Source organism: Panthera uncia, assembly GCF_023721935.1.
Source record: "Panthera uncia isolate 11264 chromosome C1 unlocalized genomic scaffold, Puncia_PCG_1.0 HiC_scaffold_3, whole genome shotgun sequence".
Taxonomy (NCBI): Eukaryota; Metazoa; Chordata; class Mammalia; order Carnivora; family Felidae; genus Panthera; species Panthera uncia.
In genome coordinates, this window is record NW_026057584.1 from 35213757 (window position 1) to 35227375 (window position 13619).

Sequence of the window (13619 nt, forward strand, 5' to 3'; positions counted from 1 at the left end):
TGATGGGGAGGCAGCCACAGGACTGTCAGTGGCTGATAAGCTGGAGAGCAGAACCTGCTGGTGGGTATGGGGGAACGAAAGCAGGATCTCAAAGGGAATTTCAAGACACCAATCTGCAACAGCAGCCAGACTCCATGTTAAAGAGTTAAAACTAGACCACAGCTCATCGCCATGAGTTTGCCTCAGGGAGGCTGTGGTGAGAGAAACTGCCCAGACCATCTGATCCCTGACCATCTGGCTTCAGGACCTTCTTGTGGATGAAGTGCTTACCTCCTCAGCTGCCAAGCAGAATAAAGCGGGCGGAGCGGAGGGGCAGGATGAGAATCCTGCAGAAGAGCCTCCTGTCCCCCCCCCCCCCACCCCCCGCACCCAGTACAGAGAACGGGAATGTGGGAACTGCTGGGGGGAAAGAAGGTGATGTTTCAGCCTTTCTGGCTTGTACCAAAGAGCATAAAGTGGGCAAATGAGTGATAAAGTCAGAAAGCCAGACTTTGTATATAAAGAATTTCTCTCTTTCACTGAAGAGAAAGAGTAATGTAAAATCACCCCCCGCCCCCACTGTGGGCTGTGCCCCTTCCTACTGCATCAGGAGTAGGAACTGTGAATGCCCAGAGGAATGCCAGCTGAGCTCCCGGCTGCCTTGTAGTGCCTGGTGGCTGCCACGTGGGCCTTCAGCTGCGGAGCTAGCGCTGATGGAAGAGGCTGCCTGTCCTTCCCCTCTCCTGGGTCAGAGGACTGTGCCCACCAGGTGCCACCTTTATTAAACATTTAAGGTGCACTACACTGTTACCATGGGTACCATTTCCAGTCCAACTCCACAAGTACTAGCAGGAATTCTTGGACCCAGGGTTTCAGCTCACCCATTTCTCAACTATTGCTGTTGTCAACAGAGCTTCTGTCCTGGCTTGGTAGCCACAAATGCGTGAGACTATGTGTGGCTTCCTAGGGTCAGAGGACTGGCACCTCTACCACTTAACAACAGGTGCCTGCAAACAGCACCCGTGACCTTGTATGCTGCCAATTCCCTGTTCCTCCTCTGTTCTGCTTCCTGAAGGGTAGGAGAGTATGCCCCCCACCCCCAAATATGGCACTCTGATGTACTGATGATTGTGAGCTGCAGGCACTTGAAAAACAGCCGGTGCAGGGAGATGTTGTCTCTGAACTCCCCTCATCTGCTTGAAGGCGGAGCCTCCAAAGGAACTCAGTTGTCATAAATCCCTCCTGGGGAGTTTTGCCAACCAGGTAAGATTGCTGACTCCTGTCTCAGGAGAGGAGCCTAGAAGTCAACACCACACTCAGACACACTTTGTCACAAATGATCATACCTTCCGTCTATTCTTCTAAGGGCCCACTCATCTTTTCTAAGAATCACTTACTCTCCCCTGAAAGGCCTATATCCCCCTCTCCCCTTTCCCTGTTAACATGGTATTTCGTTCTGAATTCTAAGCCACCGTGGGAGCTCCTTGCTTCCTCCTGGGTATCTCCTCTGTATACATGAGGTGCACATGTTAACAAACTTGTTTGTTTTTCTCTTATTAATCTTTTATTACAGGGGTCTTGGCCGAGAACAAAAAGGGTAGAGGGAAAATTATGTTTCCTGCCCTATATCCCCATCTTGTCCCCTCTCCTGTGCCCTGGAAGCTGGTCACTGGTATCGTCACTCACCCAGTTTCTGTGACTCCTTTTCCTTCTCTTCCCACGTGATCACGTCCTCTAAAGTCTACCCCAGAAATGTCTCCCCCACCCTACTCCTCGCCCACTGTGGCCGCTTACACTCCAGGCTCAGTACTAAGTAGCTGGTTATGTTGCATTCTTTAGTTGTACAGGGACCCTGGGGTCTGTCACATTCTACTCGGTACCTTTTTACGTTTAGATTTTACAACAAGTGGCATTCTTTTTGAAGACTGGGATTCTTCTTTTCTGAATGCAGCCATGGTGACAAACTGATCTTTCTAAAGACTTCCTGAATCCCACCCTTTTATTTGGCAAACATAACAAAACCCAACATACATGTCTACAGCATGTAGAGTAAGCTGAGACAGCCCTCTGGAAAGCTGCTTAGTCATTGGGACTATCAGGGAAATAAAGCAGCGCATGGTGCCTCTGAGCATGAATCACACTTAAAATATAAAGCAGTTAAAATCCCTCTGGCTGTCAATGAATGCAGTAACTGCACTCAGTTTGCCAATCAGGCTGAACTCGTTTTAGTTCTGTTTCTTTTATCAGAGGTAATATTATCTGTTAATGTTAATATCTCTTAGTTTTGTATTTTATATTGGGATCCTACAATGATTTAAATCACAGTCAATGAATATTTCATCACACTGTGTGAGGTGCACCTGTGGAATGAGACACGTGCAGATTTTAGCATAAGGAATGACTTCTAATACTTATATAATCCAGGGTTCCTCAAAAAGCAAATAGCTAATTGAAAAAAAAACACAGGGATTCTTTTTCTTCTCGGAATTTTAAAAATGATATCAGAGTTGCAAAATCCTATAAACTGTACAAATTCTGCAATACCCCACGTTCAGCTGAAAAATCTACACTCCTTATATACCTCCATTTAGAATTTTACATATGATTTCATTTAATAATATAATTTATCTTTACTAATTATTTCTTAAAAATTTTTTAATGTTTATTTATGAGAGAGAGAGAGAGAGACAGAGGTGAGTGGTGGAGGGGAAGAGAGAGGGAGACAGAGCTGTCAGCACAGAGCCTGACGTGGAGCTTGAACTTACAAACCGTGACATCATGACCTAAGCTGCAGCTGGACACTTAACTGACTGAGCCACCCAGGCGCCCCCTTTTTATTTTTACATTTGTTTATTTTTGAGACACAGAGAGAGACAGAGCACAAGTGGGAGAGGGGCAGAGAAAGAAGGAGACACAGAATCCGAAGCAGGCTCCAGGCTCTGAGCTGTCAGCACAGAACCTGATGCGGGGCTCAAACTCACAAACCGTGAGATCACAACCTGAGACGAAGTCGGATGCTTAACCGACTGAGCCACCCAGGCACCCCTTTAATATAATTTTTTAATGTTTATTTATTTTTGAGAGAGACATAGAGTGCAGGTGGGGAGGGGCACAGAGAGAGGGAGACACAGAATCTGAAGCAGACCCCAGGCTCTGACCTGTCAGCACAGAGCCCACTGTGTGGCTTGAACTCACGAACCGTGAGATCATGACCTGAGCTGAAGTCGGATGCTTAACTGACTGAGCCATCCAGGCACGCTACCAGGCTCACCTTTGCTAATTATTTCTTAGTTTTGTTTCTTTCCCTGGGGATCACTATTCAGGGAAAGTAACTTAACTGTATTTCAGTTTCTATAGCTGTAAAAATTATCATTTAATCCCACCCCCTTATTAAAAAAAATTATACTAACTCTGGAACAAAAAGCAAACTTTTATCTGTGGATGTTAACTGTCTTATAGCACAAGGGTGCCATTTAAGGAACAGAGTTAACATTCTTCACATTTTAATTTCATTTTACATGCTCATTTAAAAAGCTGAAAAATATAGAAAGCAGGATAAAATAAAACACATTTCAAAATAAAACAAAATGAGGCAAAACATCTCTTCGTTTCATACCCAAAATAGAGTCAACCACTCAGAACACTGTTGCATTTCTTTCCAATCTGGGGGGTTGGGAGGGGAGGCATCTATGCAGAAGCCATCAGTGTTGTTGAACACAACTAAGAGGAACAGAAACTGGAAGAGACTGATGTGGCACAAGGAGTCACAGCAATGCTGGCCCACATCCAGCCCAAGGCCCCAGCCTGGCGGAGATGGCTCCTGGCCTCCCTATGGGCTCTTGCGTGAGAACGGGACCTGGGCACCTGATGCTCTTCACCGCCCAGCACCTCCAGCCTCACATGCCAGCACCCGCCCTGGTTCTCTGGCTTCCCAAGTGGGGGTAACAAATGAAATGTTAAACTTCATATACTTTACTCTTCATTTTAGAAAGTAGACTTTCCTCATTTCTAGTATACAGATTAAACAGTGGCATACATATGTGACTTACAAATAAGTTTTCTGGTTCGAGAGGGATATGCTCATAGTTCATTTATTAATGGAATGAGACCCAGGGAATGTGCTCCTCCCAGAGAGTGCACTGGGGTCTCTCATGCTTGTGGTTCCTTGTGTTGTTTCTTCTGCATGGAATCCTCTCTCCCTTCTCAGTCTGGCAAATTCCTAGCCTTACTTCAAGTGCCAGCTCCAGCATTACCTCTGTGGTGGACCCTTTCCCTGCCAGCCAGAAACCCCACCCCATGCGTGCTTCCCAACAGTTTTCGCCACACTGCATCACACAGCTTGCTTCTGTACACTCTCATTAGACTTTGGACCTTTTTTGTAAAGACATCATCTTCTATCCCTCAGTATTACCAGCAGTGTTTCTTCAAGTGTGGTCCTGAGACCAGGTACACTGGCACCCACTGCACTCATTAGATGCAGATGCCTGGGCTCCACCTGCACCCACAGAAGCAGAGCCGCTAGGAATGGGGCCCAGGTGCCCCCTGTGCATTCCAAAGTTTGAGAAACACCAGCTCGCGACACATTCATCTCCCTACTGGATGGGTGAATGAAGAAAGGGGAAGAGAAAGCAGAGAGAAGGCAGGGCAAGGTGTGAAAGGGGGAACGAGGGTTGATCTGGTGGCCATTCAGAATCAGGGGTCAAAAGGCTTTTGCCTTACTTCTGTCTTCATCAAGCAATGAACAGTAAAAACTTGTGTTGAGATATCCATATCTCATAGCTGGGATCCACTGCATGCTAAACAGAAAAGTGGAGAAGGACAACTTCTTCCCATTGTCTTGGTACAGAGAGAAATAAATTTACTAAATGCTTATCTGGAAGGGAAGAGAACCAACCTATATGGGTCAGGCTACAGATTTACCAGAATAATCTGAGAAATGCATACATTGTACATGAATCTTGTACACGAATCTTCATAAAACCTCTAGATAGTGACAGTAGGACCCTATTTTGTAGCTGAGTAGAAGTTAAGAAACTCAACCATCTTCAGGGTTAGAATATGTGGAGATGAGATTAAAACGCTATTTTAACTCTATACTCCATGCCTCCTAATTACGTGGTTAATAAGCCTTGGAAAATGTGACTTTTGTTATAATATGGCTTACTAAGAACCAAAAGTTTACAGTCACTGAAAGAACAATGTAACTGACATATAAGCAATTCTGTTACATGACTTCAGGCACAGCCTGTTCTGTGATTTCTTGCTGTCCTAGGTGACAAATTGCCCAGAATGATTCCTTAGTCTCACCCTCAGAGATTACAGTCTTACTCTATATCCGTGTAATAAACAGAAATAAGTTCTAAGATCCATTCTGAAGTTGTGATCTAGGATATCCCACTTTGAAAACTATACTGTATTTTATATTTATACTAATACATATATGAACAAATTTGTCTTATTTTCCTAGTGAAAATAGATGATACTATAGAGTGAAACACACACACACACACACACACACACACACACACAGACACACACAACACATACTTCCCATATGGGATTGTACAGGGAGAACAATTTGCTTAATTCCTTTTTCAATTTCTATTCTGTGGTGAAAACTAACCCCGTATTCGGGAGCATGTTTCCAGGTGGGTATGATTCGTAGCCTTCCTTTGCTGAAAAGATTCAGAAATCTTTTCAGATTTCAACTGAAATCGCAATCAACGTCTTGTCCTCCAGCTCTTATTGTGGGTCTGTTATTTCACAGAGAAGGCTGCGGTGAAAGGGAAGCTGACCTCCACTGCCGAGTGTGTGACGAACATAACGAATGGAGGTAATCACACACGCAGCTCAGAAAGGCTATCAATACAGGGTGCTATTTATGCTGGTTTCCTGGGGACCATCCCCAACTGAAAAGGCCAGTCCGGTACTTTTTTTTAATTTATCAACCTGCTCTTCCTTCATGTCAACTGATTCACTCAGTCCTTGCAGTGGCCCTGGGGAAACATCTAATGCAGAGGAAAACCTCGGGGAGGAGAGAAAATAGGAAAAAAGCTTTCACCTCCAAAGAGTGAGCTACACCTATTTAGAATGACACATATTCACAAACGAGGCAAGATTTGAAATACAGTGTACCACAGGGACTTGCCTTAGTCACAAAGTCACAAGAACCTTGAGTTTCTCCGTGGTTTATGGTATTTACCCTTTTCACAATTTCAGAATGGATGCTGGAGCTTATTTCTGTTTATTGGACTGGTGCAGAATAAGGAAAAGGAGTCATTCTGGGCAATTTGTCAGCTAGGACAGCAACAAAAACCATACATATGGCTCTCCTGAGGCATAAATATATTTATTAGCCTCTTCCATCATTGCCTCTTGATATCCTTTGCAGGTGTATGTTTATCTCCATACTGTGAGTTCTTTTAATATGCTGGCATAACCTCGAATATTGGGTGTGGGAACAGGCTTGTTTAATTTCCGTTGTATAGTTCTTTGTACAAGTCGCAAGCAGGTGGGCACTTAGAAAAATCTTCTGATGAGAAGGAAAGAGATTAGTCAGAAAATCTTTGTTGGTACGGGTTTTGATCAATGGGAAGATTATATTTATTTCCAAAGCAGAAAGGACATAGAGACTTTTTTTTATTAAATTTCTTTAAAAAACCATAAAAAATACAATGCAGACTCCTGACTTTGTCTTCATTACACGTCTAAGGAGTTGGCAAAATCTAGCAATCGTTTAACACATTGCTGGTATTTTAACAGGGAAGCAAAGTCTGTAAATCATTACATCACAATGGCTGAAAAGGTTCCCAACGTCAGCTCTCCTACAGGGAATCCTATTACAAACATCCCCTGTTGAATGGCCTGGAGAAAAGGACAACACGCTCTTCCAGAACTCTTGAGCTCTGCGGTGCAAGAGGAATGCGTACCACTTCAGCCATGGTTTTAAAATGGAGTCTCTACCTCTTATCCACGCTTACGTCAGTATCTTCCATGTGACTGAACTCAAAAACCAAGTCTGCTTGTTGTCACAGCATCTGTTCTGTGGTACAGTTCTGATTCTAGAACCTGCCTCACCTAATACATATTTTTCCTCCCCTCACCCATCGAGGTAGACGTAGCGCCGGCCGCAACTTCCATGATTCTCCTAATTAAACAGTCACCAAGTGTTTGCTCAACCACAACTGCACCATAAGGCACAAAGAGACCTGTTTTCATTCAGCTTAAATAGCTCAAGGGCTGGCACACTTGAGGATGTCACTGGCATTACAGTAGCTGGACACAGGCCACGTATGCCCAGGAGCACCAAGTAATACTGCTGGCTGGCTGAAGCCAGAGAAAAATAATAATCCTTTAAACAGACACTTAATGAAACAATTCCCTACTGTATTTATCTTCACGTACCTCAGATCTTCATCCTAATCCTCGGCTCCCCCACCCCCCACCCTGCGGTATTGGTTTTATTGCAAAATGAGAAAAAGACTCAGGTAGAGACAGAATGGCTAATGAAAGGGACTGCCTGTTGTTAGCTGCAACCTTTGGTTCTTAATTTTTCCATTCTCTCCTAAGGACTGAGTTGAATTCTCTAATGCAAAATAGACAAAAAGCAAAGCCCTCAATTTTCTACACTTCAACATAATTGTTTTTTCTGGTCTTAAGGAAACAAAAATGTAATTTAACCTGTAAAATGTATAGTTAGAAAGCTTACATTTAAAATTTCCTTGAAAAGAAGAGGACACTATGGTTATGTTTTTTTGGGTATGGAAATGACTGGAAAGGAAATTTCCTCTCTCAGGTTTCCAGCAGTGGGTTAGGAGGGCAACTGGGAGACGGGCAGATAGATACTCAGAAGTGCAGCAAAGGGGAGGAACCCCGGTCCCTCCTTCAAGGAGCCACAGCAGGGCCTGTAGAAGGACTGATGGACTCTTCCTCTCACTCTCTTCTTGCCTGGGCTTTCCCAGTGTTATTGATGTCTTGGGACAGATAATTCTTTGTTATGGGTGCTGGGAGGGGAGGGCTGTTCTGTGCATCGTAGGATATTTAGGGGTATCCAGATGCCAGTAGCACTCCCTTCCTGCAGTTGTGACAGCCAAAATGATTTCCAGACGTGCCAACAGTCTCCTGGGGGGCAAACGCATCCAGCTGAGAATAGTGCACTAGCCCCAGATGTACCACTCCCTCTGTATGACTCTCAACCAGTGGTTTTCACCCACAGAGGCAGAGAAGAATCACCCGCAGTTCTTTAAAAAAAACAGCAACAGCCTATTCCGGAGTCCCCGTCAGACCAGTGGCATCCACATCTCTGGTGGTGGCACCTAGGCGAAGGGTGACCACAGTGCTCTCAGAGCTTTTAATTATAGTGTACACACATATACTTCGGTATGGAGAGAAGTAAATATTAATTTACAAGCATGATCTTTCAGTCAATGCTCGGTTATTCACAAAGAGAACGTCCTGGGGAAACCAGGCTCTTAGCATTAAATGGGAAGCCAGGTATTGACCAAAAATCAGCTAAAAGTTTGGGGAATGTGGTGGGCGGGGGTATGGTGGGGAGAACCAGCCCAGGACTGCTGGAGAAATGGCAGGAGGAAAGAATCCTGCTATGTGTAAACCTTCAAGGGAAGAAAATTGGTCTTATTTGGACTCAAACTGAAGCAGTTCCAAGGTGATATGTGCCAAGATTTTTACATTATTCGGGCACCCAAGGAGCAGCAAACTGGGGGTATGTGGCACATTGTTGCATTGCTTGTTCTTAAAGTCTCCACTGGCAATTTCCCCTTCGGGAGCCCTTGGAAAAAGGACATGACGTTTCAAATGTCACAGTGATGCTATCTGGTCCACATGCGGGGCCGCCCAGCTGACCACCCTTTGGTCTATGTGTGGTCTTGCATGGCTAACAGCGAAGCCTCCACAGCAGATGAGAAGCCGCCTTTGTGGAGTGGAATTTGAGGGATGCCGGAAGCAGACACAATCTCAGAATGGCTTTTTCTTCAGCCTGAAATTCTCACTTTTATAGGGTCATTCTTTCGGCTGATGGAGAAGAGTCTCAAGAGACTCTGGTTAACACTTGCGAGCATAAAAATATGTCACTGTGGGAAGGAGGACCCATGATCATCAAAAGGATGAGCTTATCAGTGACACAACAGTGAGTTTCAACCGTTAATATGGAAAAAAGGAACGCGATACGGGGACCCCATTACAAGTTCATCTGGTAGCCAGTGGTGTGGGGAGGAACCCCCGGCCTGTGAGGAGCTGCAGGAGGTCCACCTGTCTTTGCTGGGAGGGAGGACACTCACAGTGGAGAGAAAGCAGGCGAAGAAAGAGGAAGGCAAGGGCTGGGGGGCCAGGGCTGGAACTGGCCTACTCCAAATTCTGCTTAAGTACGACTTGGCGCCACTTCAGGAAAAAATAAACATGAGGTGTAAGAACACTGTACAGGAATCATGCTTTGATTTCCCTTTCCTGTATGGAAGCAAAGCAGCCTAAAAATATTGTCTCTTCCAGCCTCCATTCCCTATGGCCCTGTTACCCCATCCCCAGCACACGTTCTACCCTCTGGCTCATCACCATCTTCCATTTCCTTTTAGGAGTGCTTTTAATTAGATGTTAAATTGACAATAGCACCTAGCAATTTTTACAGCTCTATTCTGGAATACTTTCTCCCCTGGCATATGGCACAGCTATCAAGTATTATTCTCCTGCCTTGATGTTTTTTGAAGTTAATGTTTATTGTTCATTTTAAGCCTTCACCATCAACTTGGACACGCACACACACAAATTTGTGATGAGAAACTAGACTAGTTTGCACACAAACCAATTAAATCTGGCAGCTATGATTCCAAAGGACGAATATTTTCCAGTTGTGGTAGGGGGCCAATCATATAGAAAGGAAACCAGCTGTTTCATGTTAGTTCCTGATGTGACTTTTCATAGACACTCATGTTGCAAAATTTATTTTCTGTTAAGACAGTGTGGGATCACCGTGTCATCTTTGCTGCCCTCTCAAATCCCCGATTCTTTCTGGGAAAAGAGAATGATCCACATAATGGTCATTTAGCCCTATGTAACTGTGTCCTGGCCAAATGCCCACTTTGATATTATAATTTAGCTACTTAATGGTTTTCTTCAATAACTGCACTGAAAAAAGTATTCTTCACAGCCAGACTGGGAAGGACAAGCATTTGGTTCATCTCGTTCTGATGTGTGCCCGCTGGGTACTGAGCACGTGCAAGCAGGTACTTTTTCCCAGCCCCCCCAAATCACCATTCCCATGAATCCCGGCAGGCTTTGGGGAATCTGATCAGGCAGGATTCATCTCTTGAAGCTGGGCAGCAAAGCGAATGTTCAGAATTTCTTACCTGAGAGTTTCTTTTTATTTCTAAACTACACACAATGCCTGCTGAATGCTTCAGTGAGAGCACCGGATGGCCCGGAGTAAGGACAGAAGGACCACAAGTGCGATGTCGCTGCGTACCAGGTGAGTTAACATCTGTCCCTGAACCAGCATTCATTTTGGAACTCTCTGCAAGACTTGTCCCACATTTTCCAAATCTGGATGTGCCTTACAATGTGATCCTGAGGTTTACATGTGAACAGCACTGCATTCGCAAGTCTCTCTAATGCCTGGGGTCCATGATTTCACCACCAATTGGAAAGCTGCATTTTTTAAAACATGTAAGCTGCCTTCTTCAATTCTGTGATCCGCTTTTTTTTTTTTTTAAGAGTGCCAAAATCCCTAAAATTCATCCCTTTTTCCCCCTCAGAAAACAAAAGGTAGTTATTCAAGTAAATCACCATGTTGGCTGGGCTGCAGGCTAACTTGGAACAGAGGTAAAGTTTTTCCATTTGGTCGAAATGTATGTTAATGGCCTATTAAAAAGAATTACTTTTGTTTTATTTTTAAGGTAATATATATGTAATTATTTTGGGATCATTTTATTAAAGGTTAGATAACAAAACAAGTGCTGCTGTTTACTAATTTTGTAGCAACAGCATGTAAAAAAATGGTTAATCTATATTTGTTCGTCTTCAGTTTGGAGGAAATGTGCCATTTGTTAAGAGGTGACTTTTAAGCAGCAATACGGCTTGGTAGAGCTCATTCAGGAGTGATCTTTACCCATCAGTTTAAAACAAAATGTGAATTACAAGCAGAGAAAAGATACACAACTTCTCTGGGTGCTGACTTTCCTGGCCCCACACTTTCAGATCTCGAGGAGTGAAACAGTCAAAGAGTCTGTTACAAATCTCGAGATGTCTCGTGACCCATGTGGTATTCATTTTACTAAGGAAATAAAAAAAAGTACTCAGAGCAGCTGGAGGAGGGAGGTAATTTGAGGTCACTGCTACACTTTGTCAATTAGTGTGAGTCACTCAGATGGAAGGTATCATACAGAGGCCTCAGAGGAAGAGTTTACTCTAAAATGCCACACAAAAGAGTAAGACAGAGTGGTCTTCTCTGAATAGTTAACTAATGCCTCCAGAGACTAGCAAACTACGACCCCCACAAGCCAAATCTGGCCCACTGCCTTTCGTGCCGTAACAGTAGAGCTGAGTAGTTGCACAGAGACTTTGCAGACTGTAAAGCTTACTAGCTGGCCCTTTATAGATAAAGTTTGCTGACTCTGGCTCTAGAAAACAGGCCTGGAAGTTGAGTGCGCTTATGTATATTAGGGTAATTTAAGGATAGATTTAAAAAAGTCATAGAACTGTAAAATTTAAAAAACCAACCATCATAATAACACCTTTCATTTGTATAGCATCTTTATGTTCTCTAAGTACTTTCAAACATAATCTTGGAGTTTACTTTGAACAATTACTTGGTTTATTGTCTGATCAAACAGAGAAGAGTTCCACTGAGGTCGAGATGACGTGACTGGGTGGAGGGTAAGTGATTCCTCACTGAATGATAGCCGAAGGAGATGGTTTTCTTTCAAGTTTCTGGTATCTTATGCACATGGGGATCTTATACATAGCAGATGGTTTAAAATTCAAGAATTTTAGATTGTGTTAAGCGTAATCCTTGGTTTTACACAACTATAATCTGCTAAAAAGCACATCTATGTCAAAGAAAGGACTTGGAAAGGAAAACCATGCAGAAGATGTGACCAAATTCTAGAATCATGGGAGGCCAATGAGATACAGAGAACACATGTGAGCCTGGGCACTGCGGACATGTTTTTCTGTTTTTAGCACCCTGATTTTCCTCTGGGGAACTCTCCAGTGATTTTCAACTCTCAGTTCATGGGGTTCAGGTGGGGCTCACCCAACCACTAACTCTGTGGTAGGCACAGGACCCAGCCTAGCTAGTGGGAAGACCCTGTCCCTCTTGCCACAGTGACTAGTTTAGGGACAGAAGATTGACCCAACCTACCCAGTGCAAATTAGCCCTTGGATTTCTGTTGGAACACTAGAGACAAAGCTCTCTCTCAGATCACAGGAACTAAGGATTATGTAAGGTTGGAGCTGCTTGGGGGTCATCTTTGCTACCACATGGAGAGATCATACCTAAGAATCAAGCCAAGGATAAGCAGAACCAGGAGACTGTAGGAGACACTGAGAGAGGAAAGGAGGGTGAGAAGGGGAAAGGGAGAAAGGTAGAGAGAAACTGAATTCTCATAACATAATTTGGGCTTAGAACCAAATTCGCCTAAAAGAATCTTGTGGATTTCTCATGTACATTAGCCAAACAATTCTCCTTTGTCATTAACTAGTGTGACTTGGGTTTCCATCGCTTGAAACTGAAAAAGTCTTGACTGATACACTAAGAAGTTTTTCCACTTATAATAACTTAACCTTTACCAGGAGATATTTCATTGCAGCTGTGGACATGAGCAAACATACATGGCTCAAAGAGATGCCTTCTTTCAGCGTCAGTTGCAGAGCAGGGCAGGGCAGGACCAAAGCCACACCAGAGTACCATTTCTTAATTCCAGCCTTCAAGATACCTCAGAATGGGATTCTATCACTCAGCTTGCCTAAGATGTTTCTGAGTTTTGTTAAGGGAGTCTTTCTTATTTTATAATGATAAAGCTGGAAAATATTTGTTCTCAGTATCACTCATGATATTAGCCTCCCAGGGATTTGTCAAAAATATCGTTTGTTGAGGTTGTGTTCTACATCATTCATATACTTTGGGGCCAACTTCAGACTCCAATGAATTATGTGTATCAGGTTTCTTTTTATTCAAACACTTTCCCTTCATTTTTATTCCCAAGATATATGCCTCTGCCTATAGGACTTAAAAAAAATTCACTGAGGAGTTGTTCTGTGATGTTTATGCATTAAATAAACAATGTTTTCCATCAGATGCTTTTACCTGTAGGAACAGCTCAAGTGCCACAAGTTTATAGTTTCTAAGTCGAATTACTTACCAGTTGTGTAATTCAGCAAAGGCAGCTTTGATCTTCTTCACTGAACTATCCACTTCTTCCTTGATCATGACACGATATCTAGTTAGAGACACAGTGCAGCGTTGCAAATCCTTCACCGATTTCTCAATGTTTGGGCCTACAAGTAATGTCATGAAAAAAATGTTAAATTGAACACTTTATCTTTTTACTTGTGAGCTAAATAGCAACAGTGACAAAAGCAGCTAACTCACCCCACCCCCTAATAAGAGATTTATCTTTTGTTTCTCAATG

The 13619-nt window shown here is 43.5% G+C and overlaps 1 protein-coding gene across 6 annotated transcripts in view; it reads right to left on the reverse strand.

Annotated features, from left to right (window-relative positions):
* Positions 1-13619, reverse strand: part of SPATS2L (spermatogenesis associated serine rich 2 like) — a 166406-nt gene that overhangs the window by 22412 nt on the left and 130375 nt on the right. For all 6 annotated transcript variants that reach the window (XM_049615912.1, XM_049615913.1, XM_049615918.1 and 3 more), the window contains one exon: positions 13350-13485. In XM_049615912.1, coding sequence (XP_049471869.1) covers positions 13350-13485 — 136 coding nt within the window. The remainder of the gene's footprint in view (positions 1-13349; positions 13486-13619) is intronic.